The sequence below is a fragment of the Ictalurus punctatus genome, chromosome 9 (genome assembly GCF_001660625.3).
Source record: "Ictalurus punctatus breed USDA103 chromosome 9, Coco_2.0, whole genome shotgun sequence".
Lineage (NCBI taxonomy): Eukaryota > Metazoa > Chordata > Actinopteri > Siluriformes > Ictaluridae > Ictalurus > Ictalurus punctatus.
In genome coordinates this window covers 19,528,481-19,547,680 of record NC_030424.2, presented here as the reverse complement: position 1 = coordinate 19,547,680, position 19,200 = coordinate 19,528,481, and the positions used below count along the sequence as shown (strand labels likewise).

Genomic DNA, 19,200 nt, shown 5'->3' with positions numbered 1-19,200 from the left:
CAAAATCCCAGCAGCTGTTGTTAATTATTTTCCTGAACCAGCACCCCGTATTTGTATAGTATCTGGCAACCCACCCTGGGACGCCATTGGTTCTTCAGTAGCGCGCTGTGGCATGTTTGCATGATTTCTTTTGCTGAGAGCCGAAACGTAACATTATACTTCCAAGTTTGTTCAACTATTATTACTTTTAGTTAATTTTCCAGGGACGTGTGCGAGGACTAAACCGTCAAGATGCCGCGAATTATGATTAAAGGTGGCGTTTGGCGCAACACTGAGGTATGCTAAACGATAAACACGTAGCTGGCTAGTTAGCATAGTCGAGCAAAATTTGCTAACTAGCGTTGCTAATACTTCAGATAAAGTTAAATGTTAAATATCAGCTAAAGCGTATTTAAACATGGATTAAATAGCGTGCATGAAACGCTATTTAGTTAGCACGGTATTTTAAATGTAAAGACGAGGACTTCACAAGTCACGCCGCCAAGCTAGTGAGAAGCGTTAGCTTTAGAACTAGCCTACTAAGCTAGCTGGCTAGTTACAGTATCTGGATCATTTCTGTGTATAGACTGATTTATGCTTATAATGTAATATGAAGCAAGAGTTCTCAACTTTTTTCCAAAGTATAAACACTAGGGAAACATGTAGCCTCATATTTATTGTTGGATTTTTTTTATTCTTCAACTTTTCCCCGCTGAAACAGTTACACTGTTACATTTAAATGCAAGATGGTATATAATGTGTATACTTGGTTTTTAAGTAATTAATCTTCAGATTAGTTAAACTAGTTAGGTTTATAATCTATTAGTAGTTGTAGCAGTTAGTACAGATCATGACCATGATGTTCACTATTGTATGAAAAACTACCTGGCTGTGCTTCACGAACACATGGTTATCCCAGAGCCTCTGTGAGTCCATGGATCGGATCTGTGAGTCCATCACTCCCTGGCTAGATAAAAGGAAATAAACCTTGTGTGCACAAATGGTTCATGGACCTTTTATAAGTAAGATTAGCTTTCTAGATTGAGCACTTGCATGTTATTCTAGTTTTACCATACTTATCTCAGCCATCAGATTATTTTTTCAATGCCCCCGTTATCCATTAAGATGAATAACAGGATTTGTTGTATAGTTAGCTATGTTTACGTTTGTGTTAAACCACCTGTTTTTGTATTCTGTCTCTACAGGATGAGATCCTTAAAGCAGCTGTAATGAAATATGGCAAAAATCAGTGGTCACGTATCGCCTCTCTGCTGCACAGAAAGTCGGCTAAACAGTGTAAAGCTAGATGGTGAGTCTGGCTTTTTAATTCTTTACTCAGAGTTCTGTGTTTCATGTGTGTTGCTCGCGGTTGTTTCAAATTCACATTTTATTGGCCACATACACCACCGTACACAGTACAACATGCAGGAAAATGACTCTTTGTTGTTTTTTGTTGTTGTTGTTTGTCTGTCAATGACCTAAGAATAGCTTTTTTTATTCTTTTATCCTATAGAATTTTTATTCTCTACTCCTCACACCCCCCAAATTTCCCATAACGGAACACTCTTCTATTAAGATTTGTTAATGGATCGATGTACATTATTTATAAGCGTACTTGTCTTTGAGTTCTTGAGGTTTGGATTAAAACCTGTTCACTTCAATTGACCAGCCGAACAGAACAATAACCATAACAGCACAACAATTAAATATACCTCTTTGATGATATTTAGTTGTGATTTCTACTGTAACAGAATCAAACATCCCCGTGGTTTTGCTGTTCTAAGTCGGTGGCAATGTACGTGTGTGTAATGCCTTAAGTACTGACTCTTCTTTGGTTAACTTCAACTAGGTATGAATGGCTGGATCCCAGCATTAAGAAAACAGAATGGTCACGTGAAGAAGAGGAGAAGCTCCTTCATTTGGCCAAGCTGATGCCCACCCAGTGGAGAACGATAGCTCCCATCATCGGCAGAACCGCAGCACAGTGCCTGGAGCACTATGAGTATCTTCTGTAAGCGCGCTTGCTCATTGTGCTTGTGTATTATTAGTACGTTTGACTCAATTTTGTAACTGCACTGTTTATTTCTGACCCCAGAGACAAAGCTGCCCAAAGAGACAACGAAGAAGACACGACCGATGATCCTCGCAAGCTCAAGCCAGGGGAGATCGACCCAAACCCTGAAACCAAGCCGGCCAGGCCAGACCCTGTGGACATGGATGAAGGTTTTCATACTGACGTCTTGGAACGTTCTTTCTTTGTCTGACCTGAGTACAGTACAATTTTAATTCATTTGCTGACGGTTAATGAAGTGCTTTTATTTGTTCTGCAGATGAGTTGGAGATGTTGTCTGAGGCCAGGGCTCGTTTAGCAAACACACAAGGAAAAAAGGCCAAGCGGAAAGCCAGGGAGAAGCAGCTAGAGGAGGCGAGGTAAGATGACTAATGTTGGATGTGCACGGGTATGTATATATGTACTGATTACATGAGGAATTATTGGAAGGCTGTAAAAATGCATGTACTAAATCGTAATGCATTAAATAGATCACATTTACTTGGTGGATTTTATCCAGAATGACTACCATTTTAGTTGAGCAGCTGCTGGTAGTTTGTTGAACACCAAATTCCCCCCCCCAGGCGCTTGGCAGCCCTGCAGAAGCGCAGAGAGTTGCGTGCTGCCGGCATAGATATTCAGAAGAAGCGGAAGAAAAAGCGGGGTGTTGACTACAATGCTGAGATTCCCTTTGAAAAAAAGCCTGCTCCGGGATTTTACGATACATCTATGGAGCAGTACGATCCACTCGAGCCTGACTTCAAAAGACTTCGCCAGCAGCATCTTGACGGAGAGCTGAGAAAGTGAGTGAGAGGCACACACTCATGTATAAAGATCATAACTAAATGAATGTTCTTTGAAGGGCTGCACAATATGATATGATATCTATAATTATGTAGGGCTGCACGATTATGGCCAAAATGATAATCCCGATTATTATTTTTAATATTGAGATCTCGGTTTTTTTTTATCACGATTATTAATTGATTTTAGTGACAACATATTTTTATTGCACTTTCACATTTAAGTTCTCATGCCACAATATAACACACAAGTAGGCATGAGAGAACATGAGCTGGTAAATTATGACAGAATTTAGGAACATAGTGTGAGCCATGACACATTAATTTACCTTCTGATAAACTAAATGTAATTTTCAGTTAATTTTACAGACTGTATGCGAAAACAACAACCGTTAACCTGTTCACCTTGTTGTGGAAATTAGACAACACTCGCAGACTCGTCCTCTGAAGGTAAAAAGGTTTATTACAGAAAGCTGTTTAATACTGGATAGGATAAAGCAGGATAGAATAATGAGAGCGCTCTTAAGTGCTTGTGCTGAACTATATATATATATATATATATATATATATATATATATATATATATATATATATATATATATATATATATATATATATATATATATATATATATAAACAGCATGACTCACTTCTCTGTATCGTAAGAAGCGGTTTGAGGTAGGTCAAACAGGCTTTGTTTTAGGGTCTTAGAAGATGTGCAGACGAACTTTGAACAGAAGAACATGTTTGTGTCTCTGTAAGCAGATAAACATTATGTACTGATCTCAGTGACATCACATGGCCTTCTTCGGTGTTATCCTCTGAACGAGAACAAAATTTTTACAAAGTAAAAATGAATAATTTCCCTCACAACCTTGTAAACAAGTACAATAAACATCAATGTTCAGTGTTTGAAGTCTGCTACTCTTAAATATATTTAAAGTTACAATATTAGACATTTCCCACTGTCATGGATCTGGGCTGGAGTCAGTTCTCGAACCACTCTGTGTGTGTGTGTGTGTGTGTGTGTGTGTGTGTGTGTGTGTATATCTGAATAATCTCATATAGTATGTGATTGGGTGAGTTCATTTATTCTCCAGATGCAAAGTCCTTTAATGGTGTTCATTAGGGATGTGCTGATTAGGATTTTTACAGCCGATAGCGATCCACATACTAATCTTTTTTTATTTTTGTTTTATTTTTTTATTTAAACTTTAATCAGGAGGTCATAAACAGTTAAATGTAAGCTCTTTGCTCATGGTCACTGTTAATTGAATTAAAATAATAGCAATGAGATACTGTTGGTTAATTGATAAAATATTTATTTTTAAATATCTTAAGCAATAGAGTCCTAATAAAAAGTAGATTAACACTAAATGATCCATATTAGGAAAAAGGCAAATAGCTTTCTAAGGAGATAACAAACTAAGCTTAATGTCAAATTGATATTAAATGCAACCCATAGAAATTAAACGTTATTTCATTTCTCATTTTATTTATATTTTATGAAATTATCAATTTTTTTAAATTAAATTATTTATTTATAACTAAGCACATTTTCTGTCTTTACATTTTAGTAGTTTTATTTTTGTTTATCAGTTTTAGATCAGTTCCCCCAGTACAGTGTCCATGTCTGCTGATGATATTGTGTTTTGGGGGGACTAAATCAAAACATGGAAACTGGAGTTGACTTTTCAGGTGGTATCTGGCAACCCTGGGTTTAAATGAAGTGAACAGAGTTATGTTTTAGAGTTAGTGTAGAGAGTGAATGGAGAGGTGCAGTGTACTGTAAGTGTACAGACGTAACAGTTGCTTCTCTTGATTATGATTGGTGAGGAATTTTTTAATAAAGAAGTTCGAATTAATCCCACCTTGTAGCATTAGCATTATTATTAATTTACTCTGTATGAAGCTGCTGTGACTACACAAGCAGGTGCAAGTTCAGGTCATTTTTCAGGATCAATAAAAGATGGTGGTTTGTGAGATTGGGAACTTGAGAGAAGCAGATGATGTACAGAGTTACTCTTCATCATAATGGCTTCGCTGCAGTATTTCCACACTTGTTCGGTTGACTGTGGAGATGAAAAGCAGTGTGAAAGTAAAGTGTTGCACAGTGTAGATGTATTTTGGACTTCCTGTAGCTTTTATTCCGATTGTATTATACAGCTCTGAACAGGTCACTCGCACCAATATGAATAAATATTTATTCACAGTCGCATAAAGTACTGTTCAGTTACAAATGCGAGTGAAATGGTCGCACTGTAGAGCCCCGAGTTTATCTGCAAAGTCGAGGGCTAAAATGCTAACTTCGTTTCCGGGTTTTGGCACTGCAAAATGACGTCATTCATGTGCTGCTCTATGGTGATTGGCTGTAAATGTAGGAAGACACATGATTTGATCTGCAGTGGAGTTTTCTATGAGCGTAGGACGAACTTAAAACGTTAATATCAGTCAGTCATGTTCATTTAATTGTGGGCAGTCAAAATTGTAATCGCGATCGATATTCGATTAATTGTGCAGCTCTATAATTGTCACAATAGACTCATCAGAGATTGCAGGCATTGCGATATCTTTTTATACAACTTTAAAAAAAAAAAAAAATGTAATACCATATTCGTATTTCGAATGAACTGATGTTTTGTACTGTATCTTTAAAAGCTTTATAAATTGTCATTGTACATTTTATGCTAAAACAAACCTTTTTAAATAATTATGCTTTTTTTTTTTTCTTGTGATTGAACTCAGTTTTTCACAGTTTTTAGACTGATTCATTGATTGATTCAATGCTGGATTGATTCATTGGTACACCTAACAAAAGGGACCTTTTCAGAAAGTGTAAATTGAATTCAAATGCAAAAGATAAGAGTCTCACATGAAAATTGTAGATAATTGATTTCATTTGCACCGCTATAATTGAATGATGTTTTCATGGACTGCCATAGTGAGAAAGAAGAGCGTGAGCGTAAAAAGGATAAACAGAAGATCAAGAAGAAGAAGGAGTCCGACCTTCCCTCTGCCATTTTGCAGACTAGTGGGGTGTCAGAGTTCACGAAAAAAAGGAGCAAGCTAGTGCTGCCTGCACCACAGGTAAACAGTCATATATTCTTCTGTGGAAAATGAAGTTTTGTACAAATACAGTATCTCACAAAAGTGAGTACACCCCTTACATTTTTGTAAATATTTGATTATAACTTTTCATGTGACAACACTGAAGAAATTACACTTTGCTACAATGTAAAGTAGTGAGTGTACAGCATGTGTAACAGTGTAAATTTGCTGTCCCCTTAAAATAACTCCACACACAGCCATTAATATCTAAACTGCTGGCAACAAAAGTGAGTACACCCCTAAGTGAAAATGTCCAAATTGGGCCCAATTAGCCATTTTCCCTCCTCAATGTCATGTGACTTGTCAGTGTTACAAGGTCGCAGGTGTGTTAAATTTGGTGTCCTCGCTCTCACACTCCCTCATACTGGTCAAAGGGAGTTCGACATGGCACCTCAAGGCAAAGAAAACTCTCTGAGGATCTGAGAAACAAGAATTGTTTCTCTATATAAAGATGGCCTAGGCTATAAGAAGATTGCCAAGTCCCTGACACTGAGCTGCAGCACAGTGGCCAAGACCATACAGCGGTTTAACAGGACAGGTTCCACTCAGAACAGGCCTCGTCATGGTCGACCAAAGAAGTTGAGTGCACGTGCTCAGCGTCATATCCAGAGGTTGTCTTTGGGAAATAGACGTATGAGTGCTACCTGCAGTGCTGCAGAGGTTGAAGGGGTTGGGGGTCAGCCTGTCCGTGCTCAGACCATATGCTGCACACTGCATCAAATTGGTCTGCATGGCTGTCGTCCCAGAAGGAAGCCTCTTCTAAAGATGATGCACAAGAAAGCCCGCAAACAGTTTGCTGAAGACAAGCAGACTAAGGACCGGGATTAATGGAACCATGTCCTGTGGTCTGATGAGACCAAGATAAACTTATTTGGTTCAAATAAGCAGAGCATGATCCCCTCCCTTCTGAGTCTTGACCGCAGGGCAGTATTCCAGCATGATAAAGACCCCAAACACACCTCCAAGACGACCACTGCCTTGCTAAAGAAGGTGAAGGTGATAGACTGGCCAAGCATGTTTCCAGACCTAAACCCTATTGACCATCTGTAGGGCATCCTCAAACAGAAGGTGGAGGAGCACAAGGTCTCAACATCCACCAGCCCCATGATGCCAGCTCCTGTGAAGCTCTGGTGAACTCCATGCCCAATAAGGTTAAGGCAGTGCTTTAAAATAATGGTGGCACCAAAAAATCTTGACACTTTGGGCCCAATTTTCACTTAGGGGTGTACTCACTTTTGTTGCCAGCGGCTTAGACATTAATGGCTGTGTGAGTTATTTTGAGGGGACAGCAAATTTACACTGTTATACAAGCTGTACACTCACTACTTTACATTGTAGCAAAGTGTCATTTCTTCAGTGATGTCACATTAAAAGCTATAATCAAAAATGTGAGGGGTGTACTCACTTTTGTGAGATACTGTACATGGTTATACAGATTTATATAACTATGTTCTCTTGGTCAGATATCTGATGCTGAACTGGAGGAGGTGGTGAAACTTGGCCAAGCCAGCGAAATCGCTCGTCAAACCGCTGAAGAGTCTGGAATCACAAACTCTGCTTCCAGCGCTCTGCTTTCTGAGTACAACGTCACCAATAGCAGCATGGCCCTGCGCACACCCCAGACTCCCGCAGCACAGGACAAGATTCTACAGGTATCTCAGTGTTTCGTTTTCAGTTTGTCAAACCAAAACATTGACGTTAAAACCTATTTGAGCATAATTTCATGCCCACTATCTGATCTAATCTGGTATTTCTTTTACACTCACTCTAGGAAGCCCAGAATCTGATGGCGCTTACTAATGTGGACACCCCTCTGAAGGGTGGTCTAAATACTCCTTTGCATGAGAGTGATTTCTCCGGGGTCACCCCACAGAGGCAGGTGGTCCAGACCCCCAACACTATGCTCTCTACACCTTTCAGGTACTGTACAGAGTGAATATTTTAGTAAGATCAGATTACGATGATTACAAAACGTATCAAACCAATGACAACCTCGAATGATAAAATCTTTGGCAGAACTCCTAGTCATGGTGCCGAGGGTTTGACCCCTCACAGTGGCATGACCCCAAAGCCTTCAATAGGAGTGACCCCAGGTCGGACGCCCCTGCGGGACAAACTCAACATCAATGCTGAGGATGGTGTGGTGGATTACGCAGATCCAGCTTATGCCAAACACTTGGTGGGTAGAAAAAAAAGCGACGTGAGAATAATTCTCTTCTTTTTGAGTATCTCCCTGCGGAATTTTAATACGTTATGTATATTTTCCAGCAACGGGAGTCTCGCGAGCACCTGAAGTTGGGGCTAATGTCTCTTCCACTGCCCAAGAATGACTTTGAGATCGTGCTGCCTGAGAACGCTGAGAGGGAGATGGAAGAGCCAGAGGTGGACGAGAGCTATGTGGAGGACGCAGCTGATATTGAGCTCTGTAAACAGGTCAGGGATTTCACTTGCTCTGCTGCTAATCATGTTTTCTTAAAAAAGAGAGCTCCAAAAATTACAAGTAACAAATGTCTCCTTCTCCTTGGAAGACATATGTCCAATGTTCAGTTAGAATAATTTATACTTAAACGTGAAAATAATGTGTGCGTTAAATGAATTAACTTAAGAGTATTGACACTGGGGTCAGTTCGCCCAGAATGTTTAGGAAAAGCTGGTTTAAACAAATATACATAAATGTCATGGAAATTAAAATAACATTTGATCAGTAAAATTAGGAATCATCAAAGAGCATCCTGTTTTCTCTGACCATTCTCCAGCACAATATTTTAGTTGTGTTAAAATCCTATTAAAAACAAAAATGTAAAAAACAAAAAAAAATCCGACACATTAACCTCTTTTCCCAGTAGCCAAAACATGCCATTTTTGTCTGTTTTGGGGTACCTGTGTTCAGCATTGATTTTGTTTTGTGATCTCATACACCACAGTAGTGGTTAATGGCTCATATGAAAGACACTTAAGACTAGGGATGCACCGAAATGAAAATTCTTGGCCAAGGCGAATATAATGAAAAACTTGGCCGAATACCGAACACATTTTTTCCATTTATTTTGCCTTTTTTTTTCACCATTGCATAAATTAAATAGTCAAAATGTGCTTTTTACTATTTTGTCTTGCTTTTCAAAGGGAAAAAAATCAATTACAAAAACTACAATTTCAAAATATTTATTTAACACTCAATATTTTTTTTCATTCCAGAAGGCATAGGCTACCAACAAGGCACAATATAACTTTAAATAAATAAATTAGTAAAATAAAAATATCTTTGGTCATCTTTGAGCCCCCCTTGAATAGCCTATGTTAGGCCTATAACTGACTGCTGAAAGAATGGAACACACTGTAGCCTACAACAAAAAAGTGCATGGACAAGAGTGCAAAAAATGGTTCTATCCGGTTCTATACGGCTGATTATATTGGGGATATATACCGCTCGCGTCCCTGTACACCTCACGTAGTATTATAGTAGATATAGTGTAGTTAGATACGTTGTTAATGTTATGTTCCTTGATAGATTTAGTTAGTTTAAACTATAGATTAGTTCATTTAGTCCCCGCTGGTTTTTCTACTCCCAGTCCATAGTACTAGTTCATGTTTCTTGTTTTGTGTGACTGCGACTTTGATTCCTGCTTTGCCCCGTTTATGCCTGTTCGCCGATTGCCCGACCCTTTGCCTGTCTTGACTACGTTTTTTGGATTTGGATTTGGATTTGTCTGCCTGCCCTTAAATAAATGTCTTTACCTGCATCTGCTTCCGTACTCTACTCCCTTACGTCTTGCGACGTGACTGAATACTCCCGAACAGAAACAAAACAAATGCACGTGTCCACAGTAAACAATGTCACGGTTGTCAGCATCCGAAGAGCACTCGTGCACGTAGATCGTGCATGCACGCGCCCCCTCATCTCTCCGAGCACGCTGTCGGAAGTGGAGGTCGTGACATTTGCGCATCTCACTCTGGTTGCTAGGCTATATGGTCACGTCATCAAACTCTCCATTTTCGGTCAAACTTATTTGGCAGAACAACGAAAGGGTTTTTTTGTTGTTTTTTTTGTTTGTTTGTTTTTGTGTTTAAGCTATTTTCGGCCGAATAATTTCGGTTGCCGGACATTCGGTGCATCCCTACTTAAGACTTTAAGAATTAGCAGTTATTTCAAGTATTTCTTCTTTTACCTAGCCTACCAATTTAGGAGGTGGGTTGTTCAGCATAGCCAAAGCAGATTAGTTTTTTTAGAATGTGTCTCAGTTCAGTTTATGACTAATTACTAAATTCCAGAGGAGTGGGATACCAAAACACTTAATGCATTTTGAAGAGGACATTTTTGACTAAATGTCTAACTTTGCATTTGTTTTCTTCAATAAAGCTGTTGGACTATATTCCAATGGAAATAGGCTTGATTTATAAAATCGTGAGCGAACTAGGTAATGTAAGGTAGTAAACATTTATACAAGTCCAATCTTGGGTTTAAATGTTATAATTTTATTGTGGCAGTTGTATGCGGTGTTTTACTATCAAAAAAGCTTTAGTCGTGCTCTCTGATTTCTGTCTCAATGTTTTCATGGCGAGGTGCGAATTGTTTGCCCAGCAGGGGGCTCAACCTCCGCCCCTTCCCCATCCCCCTGCTCACTAGCAGTTAAGCACACAGTCATGAAACTGCACACACTGAAAGTCACCAATGTCCTGACTAATCTAGAAGTTAAAATCTTGAATATATAAAGGAAAATGTATAAAGACAGAAAGCTACTTTATATATTTGTAGAAATATTTGGTTTTTCCCATCGCAATTTTTCTGTGGCTAAATATCAAATGGTGTACACTATATGTAGTATACTACACAGGGTGTACAAAGTGTGTACCCCTGCACTAGAGTATATATTCTGTGCTCATGTCAGGCCATATAGTAGTCTATTAATGATTTCTGTTATTACATGATGCTATTGCAGGCAGTCAGAGAAGCTGAGCGAGAGAAAGAACTGAGGCAGAGACATACACCAGTGCAGAGGAATTTACCCAGGCCCTCAGAGGTGAGCTGTCTTCTGATTGTTGATAAACCATTGTCCAAATCCTCATCATGCTTTAATGGTTTCACAAATAATTCCTAAAGTTGGCCTTTTCCATTTCAGTTAACTTAAGAGTACCCTGATGAGTCAGTCAAATGTATGCTGTAATGATGTTTCTGTAATCAGGTAAATGAGACTATTCTGAGGCCTCAGAATGTGGAGCCTCCTCTCACAGAGCTGCAGCTGGCAGAGGAGCTCATAAAGAAAGAGATGATCACCATGATCCACTATGATAGTCTGCACCATCCATACACAGAAGTTCTGGCTAAGAAAGCTAAAGGAGCAGGCTCAGGTTCTACCAGCACTGAGCATGTTGCCTACCTGGAGAAATCGCCCTACGAAAAAGTGGCAGAGGAGGACCTCAAAAAGGTAAGCGTTGTGTGCACTAACTTGTTTTATTAAATGTACTTCACACAGATTTAAAAAGCAACAATTCTTTGATGCCACCTGTTCATGATGTAAATGAATGGATGAATTAATGTTGCACTGTATGAACGTCAGGCTAAAGAGTTACTGCGGCAAGAGATGGAGGTGGTGAAGCATGGGATGGGTCATGGTGATCTTTCCATTGACGCCTATAACCAAGTTTGGGAGGAGTGTTACAGCCAGGTGCTGTACCTACCTGGACAGAGCCGATACACCAGAGCCAATCTGGCCAGCAAAAAAGACAGGATTGAGTCTCTGGAAAAGAAACTGGAGGTATAGCAAAATCAAACCTTTTTTTACGTAAATTTTTTTTTTATTTTTTTAATTGTTAAATGTATGTATGTAGTTTATTTATCTATCTATCTATCTATCTATCTATTTATTTATTTATTTATTTATTTATTTATTTATTTAATTTTATTTTTGCAGTTCCTGAACATTACAGCAGGTGGCGCTGACAACTTATTATTGGCCTTATCACTATTTGGTTGTCACTGTTCAGAATCAAAGTGACAAATGTTCTTACTTTTTGTGTCATTCTGTTTGTGGAGAGGCAATTAATAATTAAGCACATCAATTGTAAATTAATGTCATTAATTAATCTCTGGATCGGTATGTCGGAGGCGGGTAATATTGTAAGCTCGTTTAAAATTCACTTGGTGCTTAAAGTTTTATTTCTCATTACATCACTCAAGAGAAACAGAGTGGTCCTCCAGTCAATATTCATGAATTTGAAGATAAAAATGAGGGGTTTTTTTTTATCTAAAATAAAAAGTTGTTCCTGTGGAAACACTGATTTTAATGCAGATAAAGACAGTCAGTTGGCTTTAGTTTTAAGGCTGGTATAGGTGCAAAGTTTCAGTTAATCAAGGCAACCCCTGTCTCACAAAGGGTGCATTTGTTTCATATTTCTTGGCTGAAACATTGGCGGAAAATTGGAGCCTTTTCACACAGCAGCACACTCACAGGAATGGGGGAGGGAGCAGAGGGCCAAGTGTCGCTGCACTCCCTTCATTCAGAGAATCAACAGGATTTATGTTAACAGCAGCTGCATTCCACATTTATTAACAGGCCTCAGAAGTGGCTTGGAATAGCGGCATTTTAGAGGGGTTCAGGGTGTTATCTGTGGTAGGGTCCATAAATGGCGGCACACTTTCACCTTACCCGCTGGCTCAACCACACAGAGTAAACAAAAGCCCTGTGCAGACTGGATGTTAACATCAGTCTTAGGTGATCGGATCACAAGTGGGCAAATCAGGTGCCTAGCCTTTCACACCTGGTTGTTTGCATGTGTCTTGCCTGCATGTTCAGTGATCACGATGACCCAAGTTTTCAGTAGCAGACTTGCTTAATCTGCCAAAAGCAGCCTGATGTCACTTCAAAACCAGACCCAGAAATACTACTCAAATTGGAAGACGTACTGTCATCTGTCTGTGTCGCCACTTATTAATGTGCTTTTAATATTTATGCAAATGTAAAGACAGGTACGTAAATTAAAAAGTGAGTAGTGTTGCATAAATTTAGTCATTGTGTAGTGAGAGTGTAGGTGTGGCTGTCAGAGTTTTAAAGATTGCCTCACAAATACAGCTCTAATTAACTTATAAATAGGGATGGGTACTGAAACCCGGTATTAAACTGGCTAAATTGTGAAAGACCGTACTATCGATAAACTCTGACTCTATCGCTTCTGCTTTCGGTACTGGAGAGATTAAGAAAATTATATTTCCTATTTATTATTGCTAAATAAACATTATCTTACACATTTTTATCTCGCCAACCATTTCTAATTTGTGATATTAAGATATTTGTCTGCATTTTTGTTATTCCCAATCCAGAAATGAGATCTCTTGTCTGTTACATGCAACAGCGAGCGCACGCACACATGAAAGCTTCCATTTAATACACAGAGTGACGATGCCGAGAGAACCAAACGTTCAAAAGTGTGGTTACACTTCACTAGAGTTGAGACAGACAACACCCATTGCCACAAGTGCAACAAGATTTTTGCTTGTAAGGGCGGAAACGCAAGCAGTCCGTCAAAGCATCTTTCAGTAGTGCATTATGTGCAGAAAGAGAAATGCAAAGTTTTCGACTGCCTAGCTAGTGCGTCACTGGTTGCCCATCTACGTCAGGCATGTATGCTAGCAGCCTTCCCAAATAACAGACGTATAGTCCTCACATAATCGAGGTCTCTCGTGGCATCGACACAATGTTCATCTCCGATGTTGAACCAACAGCTTTTTGCTCATTAGTCATGTTGAATCAACATTTTTCACGCCATTTAAAATAAATGTAAAATCACCCTAATTGGTTTGCTTACCTTTTTAAAATCGCAAATAAAGAAATAAATTAGTATGTAAACATTTAGGCCATTAAATGCACTTCACTTTCAGTTACTTTACAAATAGCCTACATATAAAACTTCAGAGTTGTTTTTTTCTGCAGTGTGTATATACATCTCAAACAATAAAAAATGCCTTCACACTGGTACATTTACTAATAGATGTATATTAAACTTATTTTTAAAAAATAAAGCAATTTAATTTTTTGATTTTTTTTTTTTTTCCATTAAAAAAAAAAACCCACTAACACAAAGTACTGAAAAGAATACTCTTAAAGTACCAGATCGATAAGCAGTATCAGTAAGAGTAGTAATACCATTTAAACCCTTAACGATACCCATCCCTAGCTATAAACTCAAATATCCTGTCAATATCAAAGAACATTCTGGGTGTATTGTAACTGTGCATTAATATAGTAAATGCTTTACTATAGCTAATACCATCCTATGGTATTAAAATGTTTCCCTTAACACTGCCATCCAACAGCTGAATGCACATGCCCAAACCTTAAACCTCCAAGCCCTATATCTTTTTTTTTTTTTTTTTTTTTTTTTTTTTTTTTTTTTTTTTTTTTTTTTTTTTTTTTTTAAAGATTGAGTTGCAATATTTAAAGGTAATGTCATACAGTATGACATAATGAAGCAGTATTAAAACACTCCCTGTTTAAAAGATATTTTACCAAGGTGCTAATATTGGCTCATATTAGAGATAATCGTATGGCAGACATGAACACCTTGTTGGAGGTAAATGGAGAATGGCCAGACCGGTTTGAGCAGATCTGACGGCTACAGTAACGCCTATAACCACTCTGTCCAGTTGTGGTGAGCAGAAAAGCATCTCAGAAATGCAAAACACTGAACCTTGAGGTGGATGGGCTACAACAGGAGAAGACTACATCGGGTTCCAAGCAAGTCAGCTAAGAACAGGAATCTGAGGCTACAGTGGGTACAGGCTCACCGAAACTGGACAGTTGAAGACTGGAAAAATGTAGACTGTCTGATGAATCCCGATTTCTGCTGAGGCACACAGATGGTAGGGTCAGAATTTGGCACCAACTGCATGACTTCATGGACCCAACCTTCCTTGTCAACAGTCCCGACTGGTTGAGGTGGTGTAATGGTGTGGGGAATGTTCTCTTAACACGCCTTGGGCCTGTTAATACAAATAATCATCCCTTGAATGCCACAGCCTCCTGTGTATTGTTGCTGACCATATGCATCCCTTCATGGACGCTAGTTACCCATCTTCTAATGGCTAATTCCAAGATAATGCACCATGTCACAGAGTTCAGTGTTCTTCAGTGGCCTTCCTGGTCACCAAATCAATGGCTTTGGGATGTGGTAGAACGGGTGATTCGCTGAAAGTGTGCCTGGAAAATCTGTAGGAATTGCACGGTGCAATTATGTCAAGAATCTGGAATGGTTCTATTTGTTTTGAGAGCAAAGGGAGGTCGTACCAGTATTAGTATAGTGCTCCTAATAAAGTGCTCTGTATGTGTATAACAGTAGTACGAACGCCAACGTGTCCACATGTGGGCCTTAGTAGTCACATGGGACCAATTTTAAGATACTAAAATGTAAATCCTTGTCTATTTTCTTTTTGCTTCTAAAATGAGCCGTTGCTTACTTTGTGTGAGAGGGCTTGATAATTACACGCATTAATACTGGGCTGTTGATATGTTTCCTGCTCAATTTGTTATTAAACTTGCCCATTCATTTGAATGTCCCATGTTTTGAATCACTGAAAATGATTTCTCTACATATTAGATTAATTATCAAAGTCTAGCTGTTAAACTACAGCTCATGTAGTGTGTATATAAGTTGTATATTATGGCGACACAGGATTCATAAAATTATAGAAAGCTAATTTGGACACTAACTAAAGCATTGCTCTGTTATTATTTGGTTTGATCTAGGTCAACAGAGGGCACATGACAACAGAGGCTAAACGGGCAGCTAAGATGGAGAAGAAGATGAAGATTCTTTTGGGGGGATACCAGTCTCGGGCCATGGGTCTGATGAAGCAGCTCAGTGACCTGTGGGACCAGGTGGAGCAGGCCCACATGGAGTTGCACACCTTCCAGGAGCTGAAGAAGCAGGAGGACATGGCCATTCCACGCAGAAAGGAGGTGATTCAGACTAGCTGGCTGTAGTAGAACATTGTGCTCATAACTTGAAATGAGTTAGAATGTAGGAATGTAGCCGTTTCCACTTCTGGTGCTGTGTTTGCGCCTGTTAGACATAAATAGAATAAAAATAGACTGACATTGTGCGTGCCTTTTTTTTTTCTTCTTTCCCCTCCTTCTTCAGGCTTTAAGAGAAGATGTGCAGAGGCAACAGGACCGAGAGAAGGAGCTCCAGCAGAGGTTTGCTGATCTACTCCTTGAGAAGGAAACTTTGCTTTCTTCAGAGAAGTTCTGAATGTGATCTGGGACTCAAAAACTCCACCTTGGCTGTGTCTACACTGTAATCTATAAAACAAAAATACAGTTAAAGCTTTGGAGTGGTTTTATTTGTTCAGCGTTGATGTACTATGTTAATGTTTGCTACTGTACCTTCAGTTTCAGCAGCAGTCGTGTGGTCCATATTTCTCATACACAGTTGCAATTTAGCTGGTACTTAAGATTTCGAAGACCACTCATTCATTCAGATTTAAAAAAAAAAAAAAAAAAAAAAAATGGTTGTGAAAATGTGATTCATTTTGTAAATAAAATAAGACATCTAACAGGAAGTACTTTTTCCAGAATCACGATCCAGAATAAGGAGGTCTTACACCTTTTCATTGCTCTGTCATTATGCAGGGAACGATATAGGCTTTGAGAGTACTGGTTATTTACACAATAAATCATTAGCTTCAGAATTCCCGTGTTGCCGTTTTGCATTACAGGTTACTTTTAGTGATCCTATACCTTCTCAGGATCCTTCTCTTTATACCCAGAGGAGTTTACATTTAGTGGAAGTAAGCTCTAAGGTAAAACCATACAACAATCCGATGGATGTCAACAATTTTCTCCAAATGCTTTCCTGCTTGGCGCTTAAATGTAAATCCAGTCGTTTATGTAAAACTGTAATGTGCAGTACACACCCAGAATTGCTTTGCTGTGTGCTGCTTTAAACATGCTAAATCTAAATCTGTGGTACCTTATTGCATTTCTCCAAGTGTTACTAGTCGTCGAATCATGCTTGAATCTAATATAAACAATGCAGCACCATGTCATAATGAAATGTAATCGTATAATTATAGTCGGGCATGGGGTTTGATGGTGCATAAGTTCACACGAGACTAATAGAAGTGAATTTTCTCCTTTATTCAAAGTTCATGTTATTATGCAGCATTTGTTTTGATAATTAAGAGAAATGCCCACTGCAGTCCATGCCTTCTCAGTGTGGTACTTGTGCTCCATAACAAACCTGACTACACCCCCAATATAATGAAAACAACATACCAAAAGGCTTTGCATTTCATTTTGCTATGCCTTACTCAAGTCACATATGCTTTGCATTTGACATTGTTCTACTGCAATGATTGTATTTAAACGTGACGTGCATCTCTTTGCCATATTCATGGGGTTTTAAAGCTTTTAGACTTAACCTGGGTTAATGGAGTTTGGCAAGATGATTGGAATTGTCTTAGAACATTATTAGAAATTACCAATTATTTTCAGATGTAGTTATTCTGTGTCCGTGTCCTTTTACTGTGGAGAAAAGGAAAAAAAAACGACAGCCCTTGCCTCAGCTTATTGAGAAGAGCGGATGTGGTTTCAAAGGCTGTCAATGCTCTTCAGTGTTCCCTTTGCCAGTCGGCTGCAAGTTTATTCATGGACCTTTTTAATTATTTGGCTGATGTGATGAATCAAATATGACAGGGTGAGTGGCATCACTTGTCTTTGTACAAGAGAGAAGGAAGTGATTATTTGTAAATCCATTAATGCATGACTGATTTGGTGCATAAGACTTGTACGTTGGCCAAAGACAGGGCTTGTGCTACAATGGGCCATTTGTCAGTGTTCATAGACTCAGAAGTGATTTAGCAGAAATCTGATCAAACGGTAAAACTGATTCTCTCCCGAATGTCAGTTTAATAGCAGTGATCGAGAGCACCTATTTTAGTGATTATATAATAGTCGTTTTTGAGTCAGTGTGAATCATGTTCAAAACCGTGTGTGCCAAACTGATAGCTGTCACCATATTTGACTGAATATATTGTAGTGGTGTTAAAAGGTTTCTTTCGCTAGATACAAAGCAGTGGCTTCTCTGTGTTTGTATCAGTGGAATTCTGTGTGGCTTTTACAGTCTGAGATTTTGAGAGTTGTGTGATTAACACCAGGTGTTACTGGCTGTAGCACAACACTATCAGCTTTCACTAGAATGCCATATATTGTACTATTGGATCTAGGTGCATTATAAATGTGTTTTGCAACACCGAAGCCTAGGACATGGTTAGAGTCTTGTAATTTGAGTCTATATTAGATGCAATGCAGGTCTGGTTCTGGTCATCCTGGCTCTTGCCTTACATAGCAAATCTGTATCGGTCTCACGCGCACACAAGACATTGCTATATTAATTCATACATGAGAGAGATAGAATTATTCTTGACATAGCAATTGCATCTGGAGACTGGTTCTGTTCTGTTCTAGCATGAGGCTGAAGAGCCATTTGTAAAACATGAGGTTTGTGAAGGTTAATTGGTAGTTTAAGAAGAACCATCATATTGTGAGTGGAGAAGGAATAAATGACCTGTTGGACCATAGAAGTGGATGAGCAAAGACTTTCAAATGTGAAGAAAACATCTGTAACATAACCAAGTTACAGTTTAGTAAAAAGAATGCACTAATATACAGGAATACGCAAAACTGTTTTTGTTTCTTGTGTTATTTGTTTCTGGTACTTAATCTGTTACAGAAAACTTATCTAGTAAAGGGTAGAGCAAGTGAGCTTTTGTCTTCTGATACAAGTTGCTCCATCCTTTCATTCTAACTCCTCCACTTACTTCAGGTCTTCCAGGGGACATGCTTAATTCCACCTTCAATGCTCCCTCTGGTTTGCTAATCTAATAGCAATCCTATGTATGTGATTGGGCCACTGCTTTAGGAAAGGAATGGAGTGATTGTGAAAGTAGTGTGCAGCCATTTCCCGTGAGTTCAGTTGTCTAGAAGGAGTGGACATCACGTCGTTTTCTCTTTAGTGTCCAGTCCCAGTGAGCTCTCTGCTCTCACAACTCTAGCAAGTAGAGCTTGATAGTGGATGTGCTGCCTCATTCTGTGGTCACACAACAGTAGATTGGGTCATGCTGTCTTTCAGTGACTGACTTTTCAGCACTTTGATTCTGAAAGTCTTAATAAAGCCACTCTGAACTGCAGCACAATGGTGCCACAGTGTTGCCATCGCACTGAGCTCGGGTTCCTGTGGAGTTCCACATGCAGTTTCTCCTTGTGTTTG

General features: G+C 39.0%; 1 protein-coding gene across 1 annotated transcript; it reads left to right on the top strand.

Moving 5' to 3' along the window:
• The first annotated feature begins 60 nt into the window (after positions 1 to 60).
• Positions 61 to 16,269, top strand: cdc5l (CDC5 cell division cycle 5-like (S. pombe)). Its single transcript, XM_017476901.3, has 16 exons — positions 61 to 276; positions 1,185 to 1,288; positions 1,829 to 1,990; positions 2,075 to 2,202; positions 2,310 to 2,409; positions 2,614 to 2,832; positions 5,775 to 5,919; positions 7,404 to 7,592; positions 7,712 to 7,860; positions 7,957 to 8,119; positions 8,209 to 8,373; positions 10,878 to 10,958; positions 11,121 to 11,363; positions 11,496 to 11,693; positions 15,678 to 15,890; positions 16,072 to 16,269. The coding sequence occupies exons 1-16, from the start codon at positions 232 to 234 to the stop codon at positions 16,180 to 16,182; spliced, it is 2,415 nt and encodes an 804-aa protein (XP_017332390.1). The 5' UTR covers positions 61 to 231; the 3' UTR covers positions 16,183 to 16,269.
• The last annotated feature ends 2,931 nt before the right edge of the window (positions 16,270 to 19,200 follow it).

Excerpts from the sequence above, each read along its gene's own strand:
- cdc5l (XM_017476901.3), top strand. The coding sequence starts at position 232 with ATGCCGCGAATTATGATTAAAGGTGGCGTTTGGCGCAACACTGAG. Across the intron at positions 2,410-2,613 it reads AAGCAGCTAGAGGAGGCGAG|GCGCTTGGCAGCCCTGCAGA; the intron begins GTAAGATGACTA and ends TCCCCCCCCCAG. Across the intron at positions 5,920-7,403 it reads TAGTGCTGCCTGCACCACAG|ATATCTGATGCTGAACTGGA; the intron begins GTAAACAGTCAT and ends TCTCTTGGTCAG.